Source organism: Rhincodon typus, chromosome 8, assembly GCF_021869965.1.
Source record: "Rhincodon typus isolate 14 chromosome 8, sRhiTyp1.1, whole genome shotgun sequence".
In the NCBI taxonomy this organism is placed as follows: domain Eukaryota; kingdom Metazoa; phylum Chordata; class Chondrichthyes; order Orectolobiformes; family Rhincodontidae; genus Rhincodon; species Rhincodon typus.
Genome location: NC_063339.1, coordinates 82,008,897 through 82,031,362, shown reverse-complemented (window position 1 = coordinate 82,031,362; position 22,466 = coordinate 82,008,897). Strand labels below are relative to the sequence as shown.

The 22,466-nt window shown below is 42.4% G+C and overlaps 1 protein-coding gene across 3 annotated transcripts in view; it reads right to left on the bottom strand.

The window, feature by feature from the left end:
* Window positions 1–17,998: 17,998 nt before the first annotated feature.
* rbm25b (RNA binding motif protein 25b) overlaps window positions 17,999–22,466 on the bottom strand; it is an 88,443-nt gene continuing 83,975 nt past the window's right edge. For all 3 annotated transcript variants that reach the window (XM_020532840.2, XM_020532841.2, XM_020532843.2), the window contains 2 exons: window positions 21,897–21,944; window positions 17,999–18,869 (listed from right to left, as the gene is read on the bottom strand). In XM_020532840.2, coding sequence (XP_020388429.1) covers window positions 18,777–18,869; window positions 21,897–21,944 — 141 coding nt within the window. In that variant the 3' untranslated portion in view covers window positions 17,999–18,776. The remainder of the gene's footprint in view (window positions 18,870–21,896; window positions 21,945–22,466) is intronic.

Sequence of the window (22,466 nt, the reverse complement as noted above, 5' to 3'; positions counted from 1 at the left end):
GTATTGGCATATGATCTGATTTCTGTCTTGAATCGGAACTACATAAATTCCTGCTGTAAGAGCTAATCCATCCCATACTTGTAAGGAATTGTTCCATTTATCATAAGCAGCTGGATGAACCACTCCCAAATCTGTTTCAAGGAATTATCACAGCATTACCTACGATCCTCTATGTTCATTTGGCTCACAGTGATCGCATTTGCCTGCTCTACAATGGATGGCTGCCAGAATTCTCCTACACGAGCACCTCTCTTAGCTAACTCATCCACTTTACAGTTGCCTTCTGGGGATGTTTTGTGGTGGCTCCTAACTTTGATTATGTCATATTCCCTTTCACCAGCGGCTTGTAGCATGTATTTTAATAAGGGGCCTAATGGTAGGGGTTTCCCATTGGCAGAAATAAACCCTCTAGCTTCCCATAATGGTAAAAATTCCGTGAGACTGTTGCATACAAACATGCTGTCAGAATATGTCCGTGGGCGAAGGGAACAGATTAGGATGGCTGACCACATAGTTCTGCAGCTTGGGCACGAAGATGGCTGGGTAATTTTAAAGCGAGTTCAATGAATGATTGTCTTTGCGAGTTTGTCATATATATACCGCAGCTGGTGATCTGACTGCCATTCTCCACTGTCTTTACCTTGCCATTGACTAGTGGTCTACTTACACTGTCCTGCTTCGTGTCGCAGACCCATACTGGGGAGGCAGGGGCCTGACATCGTCATGCAGATGCCTCATAATTTGGGGAGTAGGGATTGGCTAGTGCCCCTGACATGGACAGGAGCCTGCCGAATTGGACTTTCTAACGGGAGTTGTTGTCTCCCTCTATAACTCCTTGTTCCCGTCACATTCAGTGGTCCCTGTGGTTGCAAGTGCGGCTTTGCAGGGCTCTACATTCTCGCGCATAATGTCCTGGGCGTCGACAGTGGTGGCACCATGCTGGCTGCCATATGTTCCTCTGCTGTGCCCCTCTATCTCTCTCTCTCTCTCTGACTGTGTGAGGTGGAGCTGGGTTCCTTTGATAAGGTTTACCTTCGCTTCCTTCATTCTCCACACTGGACCCTGGTTGGAAGCTCAGAAAGGAAGCATTTTCCCTCCTTTCTGTGTTTTTATCTTGTTTACTTCACGGACTTCTTTCTCCCACGCCCAGGACATACTCCTCAGAATAGAATATAGAACAGAATAGAACACAGAATCCCTACAGTGTGGAAACAGTCCTTTCGGCCCAACAAGTACACACTGACCCTCGGAACAAAATCCCACCATCCATTTTCCCTGTAACCCATCTAATCCACATATTCCTGAACATTATGGGCAATTTAGCATGGCCAGTCCACCTTACATGGCCAACTTTGGACTGTGGGAGGAAACTGGAGCACCACACAGACAGGGGGAGAATGTGCCAACTCCACACAGTCAACTGAGGTGGGAATCAAACCTGGGTCTCTGGCACTTTGAGGCAATAGTGCTAAGTGCTGAACCACCGTGACACCCTGAGCACAATTGGAATTGTTGGGTATTGAGCCCACGCCTCCATACAGACTGGAACCTTAATCCAGTGCCTTAGACGGCTCGGCCATGCTACCTGGGCGAATCCATGCCTCATTGTGAGTTGGCACTGCAGGACTGAAGTTCTCACATGCCTTCCTACTCTCTTCAGTGGCATGTGAAACTAAAGTCCAAGCCTACTTATCTGAGTCAGCCTTAAATAACTGACCTCTGTCTAAATCTTCATAGACTCCCATAAAATGTACCCACAAACGACTGGCAAAGACAGTCAGTTGTTTTCCTTCTTCTGCCTTCATTTGTTAAGTCTGTCTACGGGGTCTACTCTACTGTACCCAATTGCTGTCAGAATTGCCTCTTTAATATCGGCTTGGATGCCTTCCTCTATATTTAGAGGGGCTGGGATTTCAGCCTGGGCTGACTGGCTGAAACACTTTACAGTGAGTTTTACCTCCTCTCTCTCATCTAGCCCATGCAAAACCTTTTGTTGCCTGACCATATTGAAGAATACATATGGATATGCCGTTGGTTCAATATCTGGGATTTTTTTGGCAATTTCTGCTAATTGTGTTACTGTAAATGAGGTAGTCTATGTTACTACTGTGTGTGTGTGTGTGTGTCGGGGTGGGGGGTGATTTAGCAGCATCCCTGACCCGTCTTTCGGTGGTAATCGGGTTCATTTAAAGCATAGGGTGTCTGCAGGTGCCCTGAAGGGGCTGATTACTCTGGGAACGGTGGTGGCAGATCCCAGTCCTCTGTGCAGGTTGCGCGTCTCCCCTGAGTTCACTACCTCCTGTTCTTCTTCCCTTATAACATCCGCATATGTGCATATTATCCCAATGCGGATTAAGAGTTGGGATTTTAACTCCTCAATCTCCTGCAGACACTTAGTGTGATCTGCGGCTGCCTGTTTCTTTTCCTTATCAGATTGGTGCATTACCCTTACTGCTGCTTGTCGATCTGCACATTTATTTTTTAGCTGGCTTACTTGGCTCTCCGCAGATGCTTTAGCTGACACTGCGCACTGGACGTATCGGTACGCCTTCTCACATTGGGTTTGGAATTACCCCATGTGTAATAGGCTAGCCTGATTTCTTTAGTCCTGCTCTGCGCTTTTCAGTTGTAACCCTGCTATTTCTTTCTTCACATCATCTAATTCTTTATGAACCTTTTTTCAATTCCTGCTTAGTTCCTAGCAATTGCCCCAGACAGCTGTGGGTTTTTCAAGTTTGGAAGCCCACTTCCCTTGAATTTTCCTCAAATTCTCCCAATATTTTTGACCTAGGATTCCTGGGATCGCTTCATCATTACAGCAAAATTCTGCCCATATGGGCCACTTTTTCTTACTGATATATTGTTTTAGCTTCTTTTACCATACTGAACAATCTTCTAGTCTGGCGCCTTTTTCTGCCATTTCTAATTAAAATAAGGGTATGGGGGGGGGGGGGGGTGGTGGTGGATCGGACTGAGGGTACAGATTTCGCTAAATTCGGGTCTTATTCCCACCGGGTCTCTACCGTCCTTCGGTGTTTTATCTTACCCATCCAGTTAAGGATCCAACATACACAACGAAACAGTTCTTTGCTTGATTATTAGTTAAACACTTATTGGCTTTATTCTTTAAAGAACAGTCTAATGTAGACTTTCTATTCCCTTCGATTTACTTGGATTCCGGGCCGTCACATGGAACTTCGTCCTCTTAATCGGGCTCAGGCAAAATTTCAGGGATAGTGGGTTCTGATCTCAGAGCGACAAAGTCACTTCTTATCGAGTCCATCCAGAGTCGCCAATTTGTTGCGCTTCTCACACATTGTGTTCAGCTAGTATATCCCGCAAAGGAATGTGAGTCGACTCTTAATAGGAAATGATCTTTATTGATTATAACACCATTAATACTATAATAACAATTATGCTACAAACTAACAATTAACACTGTAAATCTAAGTCAGTATCTTCTACTTTAACTTAACTTGGAATGATCAAACATCACCACACTAGATCTTGGCCTTGATCCATGTGGTGATGGTTGCCTGGTCTTCCTCTCCCGTGGTCCCAGGGGCACCTCTACTTACCTTGATAGTAAGAACTGCACTGCAGTCTGAGATAACAAGGTGTGGAGCTGGAGGAACACAGCAGGCCAGGCAGCATCAGAGGAGCAGGAAAGCTGACGTGTCGGGTCTGGGCCCTTCTTCAGAAAAAAAATCTTATGGTGATTGTTTTCAAGTTACTGCTCCCAAGGGTGCTATTGCGGCCATTTTTATCCTTGGAAGCTTCCGCACATCTTTGGGAGGATCTTCAATTCCCACTAATGGATCTATCAGGAATCCGATCCCCCTGCTTGACTGGACCCAATCGGGCAGTGCTATGCGGAGGTGAGGTGGTTTTTGGTCCTCCATTTCTGAAAGTGCCAGGAGCACGTAAGTCAAGTAGGCTTCCCAGATAAGAGTGTGAGGTGCCCCTTTATTTGGGGAACAGTTCGATCTTTCCTATTGTCCTGGTAAATAGGCTTAGTCAATTGTGTATTGTGCTGTCGGCAGCTGTAGCTGTCTGGTCTGCAGCTTGTTTATTTCGGTGCTTCTGTCTGGATATTTTGGCCAATGCTTGGCTCAATTTCGCAGCATGCTTTATTTTCCAATTCTGAGTGGCCCGTCCAGCTACGTGTTGTCTCCCAGTCTCCTCCTATTCCCAGTTCACTGTGTCTCTCTGTTGTCATTTCAGTATTTTGGTCCTCTGTCATGAAGTCGTAGAAACAGGTCCTTTGGCTCAAACTAGTCCATGCTGACCATAGTGCCCACTTAGGTAGTTCCAATTGCCCGTATTTGGTCCATATCCCTTTAAACCCTTCCTATCCATGTACCTATCCAAATGTTCTTTTAAATATTGCTATTCTAACTGTCTCAGCCACTTTCCCTGGCAGCTCATTCCAAATGTGCACCACTCTCTGCATGAAGTTGTCCCTCATTTCCTTCTTAAATCCTTCTCCTCTCACCTTAAAGCTATGCCTGTAGTTTTCAATTCCCCAACCCTCGAAAAAAGACTATAAGCTTTCATCCTATCTATTCCCCTCGTGACTTTATACACATCAATTATGTCACCCCACATTCACCCACGCTCCACGGAATAAAGTCCTATTTTTGGCCAACCTTTCCCTGTGACTCAGGCCTACTAGTCTTGGCAACATCCTTGTAAATCTTCTTTGCACACTTTCCAGTTTAACAATGTCTTTCCTATTACAGGTGACCAAAACTGTACACAATACTCCAACTCTCTCTGTATTCTATGTTCAGAATGTTGTCACTGTCTGAAATAGGAATACAAACAGATGGTTTTGTCTCTCTATGTACGTATTCCCAGTTCAGCGTGTTGCCAGTCTCGCTCTTCTCCCAGTTCAATGTGTTGTTTCTTTGTTTGCCTGTATTCGCACTTCAGTGTGACGTCACTCTGTTTCCTCCCAGTTCAGCACGTTGGCCCTCTCTCTCTGTGTTCCCAGTTCAGTGTGCTGTCACTCTGTCTATCCCTCTTCCCAGTTTATTGTTTTGTGTCTGTATTCCTAGTTCCCTCATTGTGGGAGATGTGGAAGTTTTAGAGAAGGTGCAGAGGAGACTTACCAGGATGCTGCCTGGACTGGAGGGCAGGTTTTACGAGGAAAGGCTGAGGGAGCTCGGGCTTTTCTCATTGGAGCGAAGAAGGATGAGAGGTGACTTGATAGCGGTTTACAAGATGATCAGAGGCATAGATAAAGTGGATAGCCAGAGTGAGTGGATAACCAGACACTTTTTCCTGTTCTATGTTCTATGAAGTGGAAACACACTGTCTCTCCCTATTCCCAGCTCGTTGTGTTCACGATCCACCTCCCCCTGTTCTCAGCCTAGTGCGTTCTTGCTCTCTCTATCTGTTCAATGTTTGTCTTCCTTTTTATCTAGTTCTGAATATTCCGAAATCCACATTTGTCTGGGCTTATTACTCTTACATTTCAGTATGAAGTGAACATAGAGTCATAGTGCTTGGAAACAGACTCGTCGGTCCAACCAGTTCATGTGATCACAGTCCTAAACTAAAATAGCCCCATATGCCTATGCCTGTCCCCTATCCCTCAACATCTTTCCTTTCGTATAGTTATCCAAATGTCTTTCAAACATTGCCCCATCCTCTGAAAGTTCCTTTCACATGCAAATCAGTGTTAAAAAAAAAGTACCCTTCATGTCTTTTTAAAATCTTTCTCCTCTCACTTTATAAACATTAACCCCTAGTCTTGAAATCCCCCACCCTAGGGAAAAGACACCCGTCATTCACCTTATCTCCACACCTCATGATTTTGTAAACCCCTATAAGGTTGAGGTGTGACAGCATAGAGGATCATCTGAAGCATCTCTCATCAGTGTGAGCATGTTGATAGGACATATGGTCCCAGGCACATTTAAAGCAATTCTCAGTCTGGACATTTAAAACATCTCTCCATTGTGTGAACCTAGGTCCACAAGAGTATATGAATTTTTTTTGTCAGCGTGAATACAGTGATAACGGATCAGTCCTGTAGGTCTTTTAAAACATTTTCCACAGTCTCTGCACGGTCTCATCAGTGTGAACAGCTGATGTGACTGGTGATTGGCTATCTGAGTGAATCCCTTCCCATGCTTCCAACAGGTAAATAACCCATCCCAGTTGAAATGATTGCTCGATTATAGTCCCACAATGAGAGCATCTGAATGGTCTCTCATTAGAATGAATATGTTAGTAGGACTTCAATTTCCAAACATTTTATAGCCCTTCCCACATTCTGAATGTTTAAAAGATTTCTCGTCAGTGTGAAGTTGCTGGTGACTAAGCAGATTGGACGAACAACTGAAGCCCTTCACCCACTCAGCTGCCATCACAGAGACATGGTTGAGGGAAAGACAGGACTGACAACTTAAGGTACAGGATCTAGAGCTAGTACTGTGAGGCTGCAAAAGAGGATTCAATTAGTGCAAGAACTATATCCTCAAAAGAACAAAAGAGAAGTATGGCACAGGAACAGGCCCTCCAGCCCTCCAAAGCTGTGCCAATCATCACGCCCTGACCAAACTAAAAAATAAATCTGCCCTTATTCGGTCCATATCCCTCTATTCCCTCCCTATTCATGTAACCATCCAGCTACCTCTTAAATGTTGACAACGTGCCTGCTTCCACCACCACCTCTGGCAGTGCATTCCAGGATCCTACCACTCTGTGTGAAAAACTTGCCTTGCATTTCTCCAGTAAAGTCTTGCCCTCTCACCTCAGACCTGTGTCCCCTTGTAATTGAAACGTCAACCCTTGGTAAAAGTCTCTGACTATCCACCCTATCTATGCCTCTCATAATTTTGTAGACCTCTATCAGGTCTCCTCTCAGCCACCCATCTTTCCAGTGAAAACAATCCTAGTCTTTTTAACCTTTCCTCACAACCAATGCCCTTGAGACAGGGCAACAACTTCGTGAACCTTCTCTGTACTCTCTCCAAAGTTTCCTCGTTCTTCTGGTAGTGTGGCGACCAAAACTGCACGCAATATGCCAAACACAGCCTAACAAAGATTTTGTATAGCTGCAACATGGTTTGCCAACTCCTGTACTCCATGCCCTGGCCGATGAAACCAAGGATGCCATATGCCTTCTCAATCACTTTGACCACCTATGTTGCCACTTTTAGGGAATTGTGGATCTGCACACCCAGATCTGTCTGTATGTTAATGTTCAGGGTTCAGCCGTTTACAGTATAATTCACACCTAAATTTGATCCTCTTAAATGCATCACCTTGCATATGTCTGGATTAAACTCTATCTGCCATGTCTGTGCCCAAGTCGCCATCTATTTCCTGTTGTATCCTTTCACAATTGTCAACAGTATCAGCAACTTTACCAATCCAGTTCACTGAATAAAGTCCCACACTATCCAGCCTCTCCCTATAAATCAAACCCTCCAGTCGCAGTAACATCTTTTGTAAATCTTTTCTGAATCCTCTCCAATTTAGTAATATCATTCCTAACTTCTGTACTCAATGGTCTGAGCAATGAAGGCAAGCAAGCTAAATGCCGCCTTAACCATCCTGTCCACCTGTGAGCAATTTTCAAGCAATTATGTATCTGAAGACCTGGGTGTCTCTCTGTTCAACAACACTACCCAGGACCCTACCATAAATTGCCTAAGTCCTGTTCTCGTCTGCCTTACCAAAATGCAAAACCTCACATTTATCCAAATTAAACTCCAATTGCCACTCCTCAGCCCATTGGCACAATTTATCAAGAGCCACTTAATTAAAAATGTATTCTATTGACTAGATTCTGAACTGGCACAAAGTCAGCGAGCAATGCAGTGGGGATTTATGCCAATTAGTCAAATAAACTAGCACTGTGAATTGTGCTAAATCATACCAGACCTGTACCCACCCCATAGCTTTCTGGACACCTCCCACTCTTCTGCTGTACACCTTCAAGTAACTGTTCCTAGTCTATTTTGGCCAATCTTGTCCTTTCCCTTTTCCATAACAAATTTAAGTAGTAGTGTTGTGGCCGCTATCACTAAAATACTCCCCCACTGCCACCTTGACCACCTGTCCAGCTTCATTCTCTAGAATTAGATCCAGCATAGGGTCATCTATGTGGAGAAAAGATCTCTTGTATACATTAAGAAATCCATCCCCTCCAAATCCTTTATACTATGGTTGTCTCAATTAACTTCAGGATAATTGAAATCCCCTAATTTAAGTACCCTATTTCTAAACACCACAGTGAATTGTCTACATACCCGCTCCTCAATTGCCCACTGATTCTTCAGGAACGTATAATACTCCTATCAATGTGACTTTTTAATTTCTAAACAAAGCCTCATTTGACGATCTTACCAGGATATTGCTCATTCACACTGCAGTAACTGATTCTTGAACAATACAACACTGCAACTCTTTTGCAGTCTCCCTGGTCCTGCACCTCAGAATGGTAAGTTGTCAATCCTGTCCCTCTCTCAACCTTGTCTATGATGGCAACAACATCGCAGTTCCACGTGTCAATCTATGTCCTTAACTTATCTATCTTACTTCTATTACTCCTGGCGTTAAAAATAGAGGCCATCAAGCCTCTCCTTACTCCTTTCAGGCTGGACTCCCACTGCCTTGGTTCCTTTTCTAAGTCACATTATGTCTCTAGAGTACTGTCACTGTGTCCTCCCAACAGCATTAGCAAACCCTCCTGCATGGTTATTGGTCCATTCTGGTTTAGGTACAGACCATTGCAATTAGGATAGAATAGAATAGAATCTTCATGGTGTGGGAACAGGCCCTTCGGCCCAACAAGTCCACACTGACCCTCGGAGCATCCCACCCACACCCATCCACCTATAACCCACCTAAGCTACACATCCCTAAACACTATGAATAATTTAGCATGACCAATCCACCTGGCCTGCACATCTTTGGACTGTGGGAGGAAACTGGAGCACCCGGACGAAACCCAAGTGACACGGGGAGAACGTGCAAACTCCTCATAGACAGTTCCCACAGGGTGGAATTGAACCCGGGTGCCTGGCAGTATGAGGCAACAGTGCTAACCACTTGCACATATCCCACTTTTCCCAGAAATAAACCAATGATCCAGGAATCCAAAACCCACCCTCCTACACCAACTCAAATCAGGCATTCATCCGCTCTATTCTCCTATTGCTGTGCTTTCTAAAATGTGGAAGTGGGAGAAATCCTGAGATTACACCCTTGAGGTCCTGTCCTTCAGTCTAGTGCCTAGTTCCCTAAATTCTTTTATGCAAGGCCTCATCCCTTGTTCTACCTATATTGTTGGTAACAATGTGTAGCACATCCTCTCTCTTATCACCTCCCCGCCTCCTTTTCAGAACCCTAGTAACACACCATCCTGGAGTGGAGTCTGCGGCTACAGAAATGCCTATCTGTTCCTCTAACTAGTCAGAGTCAGAGATGTACAGCGTGGAAACAGACCCTTTGGTCCAACTCATCCATGCTAACCAAATACATCCTAGTTAAATTTAGTCCCATTTCCTTCTAAACCCTTCCTATTCATATACCCTCCAGATGCCTTTTAAATGTTGTAATTGTACCAGCCTTCACCACGTCCTCTGGCAGCATATTCCATACATGCACCACTCCCTGCATGAAAAAGTTGCCCCTTAGGTCCCTTTTAAATATTTCCCCCCAACCTTAAACCCTCTCATTTTTGACTCCCCCACCCCAAGGAAAAGACCTTGTCTATTTACCCTATCATGCCCCTCATGATTTTACAAATCTCTATTGCTGTAGAGTCTAAAATTCTGATACTTTGAGAATTAATGCAGATTGCTGTGCTCTACAAATGGAGCGGGATTATATTTAGATTACTGTGCTCAGTGAGGTCGGATACAGATTTCGGGTTTTTCATATAAAGGTCACCCTTCAGCCTCCAACACGACAGGAAAAATAGCTCCAGCCTATTCAGCCTCTCCCCATAGCTCAAACCCTCCAACCCCGACAACATCCTTGTAAATGAATGTGGCTCAGTGGTTAGCACTGCTGCCTCACAGTGCCAGGGACCCAGGTTCAATTCTACCCTCAAGCGACTGTGGAGTTTGCATGTTCTCCTTGTGTCTGCGTGGGTTTCTTTCAGGTGCTCCGGTTTCCTCCCACAGTCCAAAGATGTGCAGGCTTGGTGGATTGGCTATGCTAAAATGCCCATACTGTGTAGGTTAGGTGGGTTATAGGGGGATGGGTCAGTGGGGAGGGGAGGGTCATTGTGGACTTGTTGGGGCAAAGGGCCTGTTTCCACACTGTGGGGATTCTATAATTAACTATGAAATCTTTTCTGAACCCTTTTAAGTCAAGTTTCACAACATCTTTCCTGTATAGGATTATATACGAATATCACACTCGCTTTCTTCTTCCTCCCCTATATATTAAGGCCTCTTGCGATGCCAGAATCCTAGCACCGACTGTATTCCCTTGAGGCACTAACCATTTCCTTAGCTCTCAGAATGTGACTGATGTGAGTAAGAGTGCAGGGGACTCCTGCACTGGCTAGTGATCATTCATTCCCTTCTTTCTCCCAGTACCACAGGTACTTCAGTTAATCCCTTAATAATTGCCCAGCTCTTGGAGATGATGAGCTCCTACCCCCACTGATTTTGGCCACAATTAACTAATTAAACCTCAGCAGCCCCACCCCTCAAGAAATTGCTTTTACTTTCCTCAGCAATAAGAGACTTAACTGCCTACCGGTTAGAATTAAACCTCACTAAGCATTTGATATTGTTGAAGAACTTGCAGTAATTATTCTAGATTCTAATGCAAGTGATTAACTCAAAGTCCCACATGTACCAAACTACATTGCTAGCTGCACTGTGTGCCGGAAGCACAGAAGACCCTTCTTAAATACTCTTTGTATGAAACCTTTAGTAAACAGTTCGATTTTCTGGCAAAAATTTATTCCCATCTATTGAACATTTTTCAATGCACTACAGCTTACATCAAGGTTGAAGAATTACTGAGTCTTGGTGTCAATCTTGATTTTCTGGCATTATTTGATTATTCAAGTTATTACTCTTTTGTGACATGCCACAGTTCTTATGCAGCTGTGAATTTAAATCCTTTATGTAAAGGTTTGGTATTTTCAGAGTTCAACTTCTTGTTCTGATGAAGCTATTATGAACATTCAACAATTTTTGATCTTCAGTGAAACGTTTTGAATTTTATGCAATAAATGTTGCTCCCACTCAGTTCAGGATCTTTTGGTGATGAATTACTTTGTTTTTACATTGAATATTTGACAATTTTTAGGGCTTAATGGACAGTTTTGAATTGACGGCAAAAGCATTTCTCCAACTGAATTTGTTCTTTCATTCATAGGACTCCTGGATCATAGACATCGCTGGCTGGTCAGGATTTATTGCCTGTTCCTAGCTGCCCTTGAGAAGGCGGGAGTGTCAGGAAATTGCACACAAAGTGACATGCAGGAATGAGGGTCATGAGTTAAGACTGAATATGAAGACAATGATGGTGCCAAACAGCGACCAAAGCCCACAAGTGAGAACTGAAGTCAATAGGCAAGTCACAATGACCAAATGATCTCTCATGCTTTGGACATTTTGTCACAGACAATAGAAAAATGATAGTAAAATCTGAAGGAGAATCAAGATTCTCTTTTAAAGAATCACTTTTAAAGGGCGTCTTGACAAATACAAGAGGATGGGAATAGAGAGATACGGTCCCCGGAAAGGTAGGGGGTTTTAGTTCTAAAGGACAGCATATCAGTACAGGCTTGGAGGGCCAAAGGACCTGTTCCTGTGTTGTAATTTTCTTTGCTCTTTGTTCTAAGATAGCCAACAGCAGCTTTGACAGTTGACGGACACACTAACAACAAATGAAACAGTGCCCATGTACAAGGTAAAACCTGATACATTGTGTCATTTGTAGTGCATATACAAATCAGGAGTCAACCACTTGTCCTTCTTCCACCAGGGTAGGACTGACCAGATTATGGGCTCAGCTTCACCTTCTTGCCTTTCCTGAATATCCTCCCATTCCCTTTTCAATCATCAATCCATTTAACTCAGGCTTAACAAAACTTCATGACCCAGTCTCCATTGCTCTCTGGGTAAGACTGCTCTATAGACCAGCCACCCTCGAAGAGAAACATTCATCTCATCTCCATCTTAAAGACATGAACAACAAACAGACTATTGATGAGCTGAATGCATTCAAGATTCAGACAGTCATAGAGAATGGAAATAGACTCTTCAGTCCAATTCAGCCATGGCAATCAGGCTTCCTAAACTAAAGGAGTCCCACTTGCCTGCGTTTGGGCCACATCCTATCCAGGGAAAATTGATGCACAGAGATCTGGGTGTTCAGGTCCATCGTACCCTGAAGGTGGCAACGCAGGTCGATAGAGTGGTCAAGAAGACATATGGCATGCTTTCATTCATCGGACAGAGTATTGAGTACAACAAGAGTTGGCAGGTCATGTTACAGTTGGAAAGGACTTTGATTCGACCACATTTAGAATACTGTGTACAGTTCTGGTCGCTCTATTACCAAACGGATATGGATGCTTTGGAGAGGGTGCAGAGGAGGTTCACCAGGACGTTTCCTGGTATGGAGGGTGCCAGCTAAGAAGAGAGGTTGAGTAGATTAGGATTATTTATATTAGAAAGACGGAGGTTGAGGGGGGAACCTGATTGAGGTCTACAAAATCATGAAAGGTATAGACAGGGTGGATAGCAAGAAGCTTTTACCCCAGAGTGGGGGACTCAATTACGAGGGGGTCACGATTTCAAGGTGAGAGGGGAAAAAGTTTAAGGGAGAGACGCATGGAAAGTTCTTTACGCAGAGGGTGGTGGGTGGAACGCGTTGCCAGCAGAGGTGGTAGAGGTGGGCACGATAGCATCACTTAAGATGTATCTAGACAGATACATGAATGGGCAGGGAGCAGAGGGATACAGATCCTTGGAAAATAGGTGACAGGTTTAGATAGAGGATCTGGATCGGCACAGGCTTGGAGGGCCAAAGGGCCTGTTCCTGTGCTGTAATTTTCTTTGCTCTATCCATGTACCTGTCCAAATATCTTTTAAATGTTGTAACTGTACCTGCATCTACCACTTTCTCTAGCAGTTCTTTCCATATATGTACCACTGTGTATATGAAAAAGTTACCCCTCAGGTCCCTTTTAAATTTTTCATTTTTCACCTTAAACCTATGCCGTCAAGTTTTGGACTTTACTATTCACCTTATCCATACCACTCATGATTTTATAAACCTCTAAACCCTCTACCACCTGTACTCCAGGTAAGAATGTCTCAGCCTATCCAGCCTCTCCTTGTAACTCAAACCCTCCAGTCCTGGGAACATCTTTGTAAATCTTTTCTGCATTGTTTCCAATTTAATAATATCCTTCTGTAGAAGGACAACCAGACTCCATGCACTACTCCAAAAGTGGTCTCACCATTGTCCTGCACGGACGCAACATGACATCCCAACTCCAATGCTTAATGCTCTGACCAACTGTGGTGGTACTGTTCCAATAGGTGCCACTCAGATGAGACCTCATTCAAGTGTCTGCAATTATTTTTGCAAGGTTTAACAATGAGCCTTGTCATTTTAGTTAATGGGAGGCTTCACACAGCTAGATCCTGTTATCATCCAAGATCACACAATTAGCAGGAGCCTGTGGCCAGTTGAGCAGTAATAGAAGCTCTGGTCAACTTTCTTCTCAGAGGATTGCAAAGAACTGAAATAAAATGTGCAGTTCTGAAGAGTCATACTGGACATGAAACTTTAACTCTCTAACAATTTCTCCAGCACTGATTTTTTTTATTTCCGATATCCAGTGTTATGCCCAGGCCCTCATTAAGGGTTCCAATTTTGTAACTGCTCTGGGGGATACCCCAGAGCTCCTGAGCAAGGAAAGGTGAACTGCATCCCCTTTATTTACCCAGCCCCTTGGTTGATTTCAACAAGGTTAAATTTACAGGCACTTTTGCTTTCCCTCAGACCCAAATGAACTTATTTTAAAAAGGAGCCAATCTCACCAGACTTTCCTGAGTTAACAAAAAGTGAATTTATCAACTACTAAACACGAAAAGAGCGCGCACACACACAGCAGCAACAAGAGGTGATTATAATAAGTTGAAGCCCTGGTCAACTTTCCTCATCTAGGATTGCAAAGACATGCAGAAGAGAAACTGTGCAGAACATTAGAGAAAAGGTTATAAGATAACAAGGTGTAGAGCTGGAACACAGCAGGCCAAGTAGCATCAGAGGAGCAGGAAAGCTGATGTTTCGGGTCGAGACCCTTCTTCAGAAATGGGGGAGGGGAAGAGGATTCTGAAATAAATAGGGAGAGAGGGGGAGGCGGATAGAAGATGGATAAAGGCAAAGATAGTGGAGAAGAGACAGACAAGTCAAAGAGGCGGAGATGGAGCCAGTAAAAGGGGAAAGTAAGTGGGGAGTTAGGGAGGGGATAGGTCGGTCCAGGGAGGACGGACAGGTCAAGGAGGCGGGATGAGGCTGGTAGATAGGAGGTGGGGGTGGGGCTTGAGGTGGGAGGAATGGTTAGGGAGGAAGGGATGAGCTGGGCTGGTGTTGGGATGCGGTCGGGGAGGGGAGATTTTGAAGCTTGTGAAGTCCACATTGATACCCTTGGGCTGCAGGGTTGCCAAGCGAAATATGAGATGCTGTGCCTGCAGCTTTCAGGTTATATAGTCAGTTGAATATTCCTGATAAAAAGACAATTTTTGACAAAGCTTTTCATCTTGCATTCATTGGATAATTTGTAAGAAATACAAAAGTAAAGGAAAAAAATGTGTACTCAATGAGAGGTGAATACCCGATTGGGTTGACAATGTGCTGATTGGTAGAGGTAATACCATGGACAATGTGCTAATTGGTGATGACTGACAGTTAACAACCAAGCTTTGTTTAAATTTAGCCTATTCATTCTCTGTATGGTATAAACGCCTTCTCTTTGGTTTTTTTTGCAAACTGTCCTGATGACAGCAAGATCAAAAAGTTTAACAAAACGTGTCTTTTTCAGTAATACAATATTTTAGTCACAACATCAGAGCACAAGATAGTTCAAGACAGTTACTGGAAGGGAAGATCAATCTAAAAATGTAGGAGAGGGCATCAGCAGCAAGAATTCATGATGACATATTGAACTAAATGAAATGTTCATAAGCTTCAGTATTGAAGATCCATGACAGCCCACCTTCCAGAACAAAGAAACAAACAAATAAATGCATCAAGTGGTTATGTAAGTGGCAGCATGTAACAAGCTGCTTTATAATGGACAAAAAGAGGGTACACATGTGTAACAGGTAGGTCTTTATAGGACTGCTTTATAAATGCTAGATGTGCATCCAGGGTATTTGAAGGGTAGGTGTGCTTCTATTTGAAGGACAGATGTGCACAGTGTAGGTATTATGAATAGAGGGCATGCAGATGTTAAACTAGCAGGTGTATAAGGAACAGTTGCAAAACACAGGTTTAATGATGAGGCTGTGGTGAAGTAGTAATGTCATTGAACTAGTAATCCAGACCTCAAGCTAATCATAGAAGAGTCACAGACTGCCTACAGTGTGGAAACAGGCCCTTCAGCCCAACAAGTCCATACTGACCCTCTCAGCATCCCACCCAGACCCATCTCCTATAACCCACCTAATCTACACACCCTGAATACTACAGGCAATTTAGCAAGGCCAATCCACCTAGCCGCCACATCTTTGGACTGTGGGGGGAAACCAGACCACCGGAGGAAACACACACAGGGGAGAATATGCAAATTCCACATAGACAGTTGCCAGAGGGTGGAATCGAACCTGGGTTCCTAGTTCTGGGAGGCAACACTGCTGACCACTGAGCCACTGTGCCACCCTAATGTTCCGGGGCATGAGCTCAAAATCTCACTATTAGATGGGGAAATTTGAATTCAGAAAACTCAAATAAAAAGCCTGCCTAATGGTGACTAGGATATTGATTATCATAAAATAAATCATCCTCACCTGTTCTGGCCTACAGGTGACTCCAGACCCACAGCAATGTGGGTGACTCTTAACTCTCCTCTGGGCTTATATTTAGTATGTAACAAAACATAGTATTGTAAGAAAGATGAGCAACACACAATTGTAACAAAACAGTACAGAAATGAGTGTAACTACTACTTAAATAACTGAAGGGCTGCCTTCAAAGACCGGCTTCAATTGTGACAAAGTGGAAACAATTATTGGTCAAACAAACCACCCATGCAGCCACTGAAACAGTTATAAAAAATGTACAAAATTTAACTGTCTCTTGGAGTATGCAGTAAACCAAACTTGGTTGCATTCAAATATATGAAGCTCTATTGCTTGTGCTTTTATGGCTCATGAAAATTACTGTGAAACCTATTCAGAAATAAGTTAGAAACTAAAAATGTTAATTAACAGAATAGTCTTGTTGCTCCAAAGGGACACTGGTCCTTCGAATAAAATGTATTCAAGGGTTCCTAATTCAGGACAATTCCTCCTAATGTAGGAGCTTGCTATTGAAAAAAATAAAATCACAATTCAGCTTTTTAACCTGATCCTAAAAGGCAATAGGATAGGATTGACACAAACAGATTATTTATTCAGCTTTCATTGCTAAAATGTGAGTAATGGCATATGTAATAACCTGGAGTGATTTGCTGGCACCAATTGGGAGTATCCCAAAGGTCCATTTTTCATGCCCCTTGGGGCTTGGAGATTTGGGTAAGTGAAGTTGTATGTTCTTGCTTTTTTGCATAATCTTGGCAACAGATAGTAAACAGTGGGCATCATCACCAACAGTAACAGTACAGTGCAGCAGTATCTCCATTGCACTTTGACCTGCTTTCAGTCTGGGTTCATTATTTCCAACAACCCCCAAAATAAACTGCCCTGTCCAAATGCTTTGTTTCCATATATCCATATTACACAGATTTTGCATGAATTAACCCAGGAAATGTATGCATGTGTCTCTGCTCAGCACTGGAAGGTACAATGCTGTAAAAAGCCACAAAGAAATTTCTACAAATGTGATTAAAACAATTTCAAAAATGCTACTTTGAGAAAAATAAAAATAATTTCTACGTAACCTTTTGTAAAGAGTGAAAATGCAGATTGCAAGCCAGTTGAACACACATAGAAACTGACTTAAATCAATCCATGATTAACAGATTTCAATTGTGGCTTGTTGGGAAAGCAACTAACGATAAAGCCCTCAAAAGTCAACCAAAGCTGTCCTTCCCTTCCATTTCCTTAACCTGCACCTGACAATTTCCAACTTACAAGAACTCTGCTCTTAACACGGTCGTTCAACAATGCAGCTTATCCTTCGAGGCAATTAGGGATGGGCAGAAAATGCTGACCAGTGATGTTTACATTCCTTGAAACAACAAAAAACAAACTAATAGTCTAGAGGAAATATGGAAACAGATTGATTTTAAAAGCAAAATTCTATTGTTAACATTCTTTACAGTACTAATTCCTGCTTGTAATGTTCAACTAGTATTAGCAAAATTAACTTCACTTTCTTTATTGGAAAGGTTATTAATCATCTACATGCACAAACAATAGTTCTATTTCTTGCAATCAGAGCTGTTCTTTTTTCTGTGACGTGGTATCTGCAACACTGTCAAGCCAAGAGTTCCAAACTCCTTTTTTAAAAACAAACTGCAACAAAAACCAAATTATGTCACAGCATGTCATGACTCCATAGAAAACTTCTGATTTTGTGAAAAATAATTGCAGTAGCAGATTTGAGTCCCTCACATCATCCAAGAAGACTGCTCAACATTTTGTTTTGAAAGACTTTCTAAAATAAAAGCCTTCCAACCATTCCAGAGCAAAATAAACCGTGTCCTGGGATACAGCTACCCAAGATGAAAGACCCATTAAAGAGATAGCATTCCTTTTAATGGACCTACATAGGTTGTATTTCTAAGCCAACCATGAAGCCATGATATTATAGCTCAAAACACATTACACCCTTTACAAACAGAGGTCATTTAGTTTATTAAAACTTCACCCCAAAGTAATTGTACGAGGCTGACAAAACAATAGCTTGTCCTTGTATTCTCATCACAGACAATTTTGGCTATATAAAAAATGGTAAATGTAAAACTTTATGAAGGTTTGATTTCAAAACACATTTTAAATTAAACCTATGTTGGCAACAAAAGGGGATACAGGTCTCTTTAAAAAGTCAACTAAGTCATTGGCAAACCTGTTTGTTTATTTCAAAGCCATTTAAACCCTATTCTGTCACCTGCTGGAAAATGCAAACATTTTAAATGCAACATTTAAAATATTTTCAATAGTTTGATGAGAAAACTATTTCTGCATCTTTCAAAGTGTTTTTCTCTCATGAATTACTAGTTTCCAAACAATAAATGTATAAACATCTTAATTCTAAACCTGCTCCTCCAATATCACAGGAACGACCTGGATATTAAGTGCAAATTTCTTGTATCAATACAGCACAACCTTTATAAATGTAACACCGACAGAACAGAAATCAGTGTGTTGGTGATGAAAATACACAGAAGCATTCAATTTATAAAAAATAACCAGTTATTTATCTCAATGAAACAAAGAGGGATGATTTAGGGATATGACAAACCAAAGGAAAGGGACAGGACTTCACATTATCTCTAAAATAAAAAATACAAGCTTCACAAGTGCCTCTGAAAACAGATGAAAGTTACAATTTTAAAGAATGGAAGAAATGTTTCCAAAAGACATATTCCTATGCAGAAGAATTACAATCTATTTAACAAGTCCTATCTTTTTAGCCTCTGTTTCATATATTAATAGCCTCCACATCTTCACTATGAAGACTTCTGCTTCTTCATCCAGTACCTACAGGAAGAAATAACATTTAGCTCAAGATAATCTAAAATAGTTCAACATTGTCTTTTGCACACTAAGTTTTCGCTCCTGTGCAGATACTGCCTCACTCTGGGTTCCATGGCCAATCCCAACTCTCTGGCACTTTCTTGTAATGAGCTTTCAGTGTGTGAGAGATTTAGCTAACGAATATCACTAAGTGTTAAGAGCAATTTCAAAGCAGAGCCATATCTGGTCCACATTTACACAGGGATGGATCATAGCGATGAGCACAAATCCTGGCTAAAGTTAACAAGGGTGGCAGTTGGGCAGACAAATGGCAGTTCTCAACACGGAGAAGGGTGAGGTGATGCATTTTGGCAGAAGGAATATAGACTCAATGGCACAAATCTAAACAGTGGGTAATGTGTGCATCAATCTTTCAAGGTGACAGGATATATTGAGAAAATAATCACTCAAATATCTGGGATCTTGGACTTAACAAATAGAGGTATTGAGTTCAAAAGCAGTGACCTTGTACTGTGGTTAGAGCACAACTAGAGCATTTAATTTAATTTTGCTCGCCACAGTTCAGACAAGATGTGAAGGCCTTTGAGAGGGTACAGGACATATACTAGAATGATTCCAGGTGTGCATTTGGGCAGGTTAGGATGGAAAGGATGCAGCTGTTTTACTTGCCACAAAGGAGATTTAATTACCAGCTTCAACAAGGTACACAAGGAAAAATGAATTAGCAGCTAACTGTACAAGAACTAAGGATATGTGTTTAAGATTTTGGGCAAGAGATGAGCCCAGTTCATGACAGTGGAGAATGCAAAATACAGACTTTGAGAAGGAAATTGGATAGTCCCTTGAAGGAAAGAACGTTGTGGGTTGGGTCCATAGAATAGAATCACTACAGTGTGGAAACAGACCATTAGGCCCAACAAGTCCACACCGACCCTCTGAAGAGCATCCAACCCAGACTCACTCCCCTGCCTATCCTTACAATCCTGCATTCCCCATGGCTAACCCACCCAGCCTATAAATCCCTGACACTAGGGGAAATGTAGCATGGCCAATCCAAGTAGCCTGCACATCTCTGGAATGTGGGGGGAAACCGGAGCAACTCATGCAGACATGGGGAGATTGTGCAAACTCCACACAGACAGTCGCTCGAGGCTGCAATTGAACCTGGGTCTCTGGCGATATGAGGCAGCAGCGCTAACTACTGCGCCACTCAGTTGTCAAACTATGAAATTCTCTACCACAGAAAGCCGTTCGGGCCTGTTTATTAGATATATTCAAGAGGGAGTTGCACATAGCCCTTGCAGCTAAAGGGATCAAGCCGTATGGAAACAAAGTGGGAGCAGGATAGCGAGACTGCATGACCAGCTATGATCATATTGAGCGGTGGTGCAGGCTCAAAGGGACGAATGGTCTACCCCATACCTACTTTCTGTTTCTGTGAATTTTACATGAAATTCAACTGCGACATAGTTCATTCTGAAACTAGCATCTTAAATCTAAGCAAAGGAAACCATGCGAACAAGGAACCAGTTGACTATGGTGGTTTGAGAAAGTACATAAAGGTTTGACAGTAGACAAGCAATGACGAATATTTGAAGAACTACACAGTCTATAACAGTTATAGATTTCTCTAGAGCACAAAAAGCCAAGGGGAAAGATGAATCAACTATGGCTTAAAAAAACAAATATTAGACTACATTGCTTAGAAGGATTTCAGAAAACTGAGTCTGAGCAATTAAGGACAAAGAAAATAGAACAAAAAGAGATAATAAGAATGCTAGTTAGTGAAGGAAGGTTGTAAAAGTTTCTTTAGATATATGTGTTAATGAGAGCAAATGTGAACGTGTCACAGCCAGACACAGGAGTCTTCATAGTGCAGAACGGGGAAATAGCAGATAAGCTAAGCAATTATTTTGTATCTATTTTCACAGAAGATGATACAGAAAATCTCAAAGAAATACTAGCTAATCAAAGAACTTGTTTCAGTGAAGAACTGAAAGAAATTAGCAGTAACGTAGCAGCACTTGTAAAGGTAATTAGATTGAAGGGTTCCCAGAATATTGAAGCAGGTGGCTAGAAAGATAGCAGATTGGTGTTTATCTTCCAATATGGCTCCACTCTCTCTCACGCACCAGCAGCCCCGCTCACATTCGCACCGGTGCCCCTGCTTGCACTTGCTGTCTCTCTGTCTCTCTCACACACACACACACACACACACACACACACACAGAGATTCAGTCTTCTCATCTTCCTCCTGATTCAGGACCCTCTTTTCTCATTCTGCCCTGAAAACAACCCATAACGAAAAGTGTCTTTGCCACCAGTGTCACTGCTCAGTACACGAGCCTTATTGTCGCCACGGTTTACAAGCCTGGAGTAGGTGTCATGATAAATCATTTCAACAGCTGCAGACAGATCAAGACAAGAACAATCACCATCCGGCAGTGATCTGAAACACTGCCTTAAAAAAAAACATCATATCCTGCAGGTCAAATAGAAGGACACTGGATTGTTCTTGTTGAGCTTGCACAGCCACAATGGGCCAAATGGTGTGTTTCTGTTTCCATGAAAAGCATATGTGGATTTTAGAAACAACTCATTCAAGGGTTTGACAGGAAAAGCAGCATTGGAAATTGGATGGTTGTGACTGAGACATTAGTGTGGGATTCTTCAGCAAGTTAAGCTTTAAAGCAGGGTGGACAGTAACTTTGGATAGGTGCTTATAATGTCAGCTAGCATCTGATCAGAGGAGGAGTTGTGTTAATCAGTCATTCGAGTGACAATACCGTGAAGGGTCACAGCAAGCAGGAAAAGGGAGCTTGGAAGGAGAGAAAGAAGATGACAACTAGTTAAGAGTTGCACAAGAGGGACAGCTATACCATCTTCAGAAAACTCAAATCGGAGGCCATAAAAAAATGATTGTCTAAGTACAACATTCTAAGCTGGAATTTTACTTCCATTTGTCCAAGGAGTAGTACAAATGACTGGAATATAGACTCTCAGAAAGAACAATAGTGAGAAATATCTTACCATGGCTACATCATCTAAAATGCTCTGTGGTGAACTGTGTGCCATGACCTGTGGAAATACATCAGTTCAGTCACTATAGATTAAGCTAAATTCAATTCAAAAGAAAGACTCATACTGCCGACAGTTTTCAGTGCAGCCTGGATACAGTGCTCATTAAATCAACCAAAATGTAAATGCTGAGGTTTCAGAATTCCTTTTTATGGTAGCTACCAGTCTCTTCCTACACAAATTCTTTGTTTCTATTGTTTCTTTATTCACTGGCCCTCAGTCTGGTTCTTAGTTGTAATATCAAGCTGACATCTGTGATTGGCACCATGTAGTTGCTTCAACGTACTCTTATCATCCAGAGAGCTTTATTTGTCACCCCATTCCCCTCAACAAAATCCTTGTGGGACTACAGCTTGACTGTAGCCAAACTCTTTGTATTTGAAGTTATCCCACTGTTCAGTTTCAGATTTGCTGACCAAAGTTTGAATCCAATTCCTGGTCCAGACTGTTCTCACTCGACTGAACTTGGCTCTCCTCAATGAAGTATTATCTATTTCCAAAGCTAACCTAAACACCCTGATA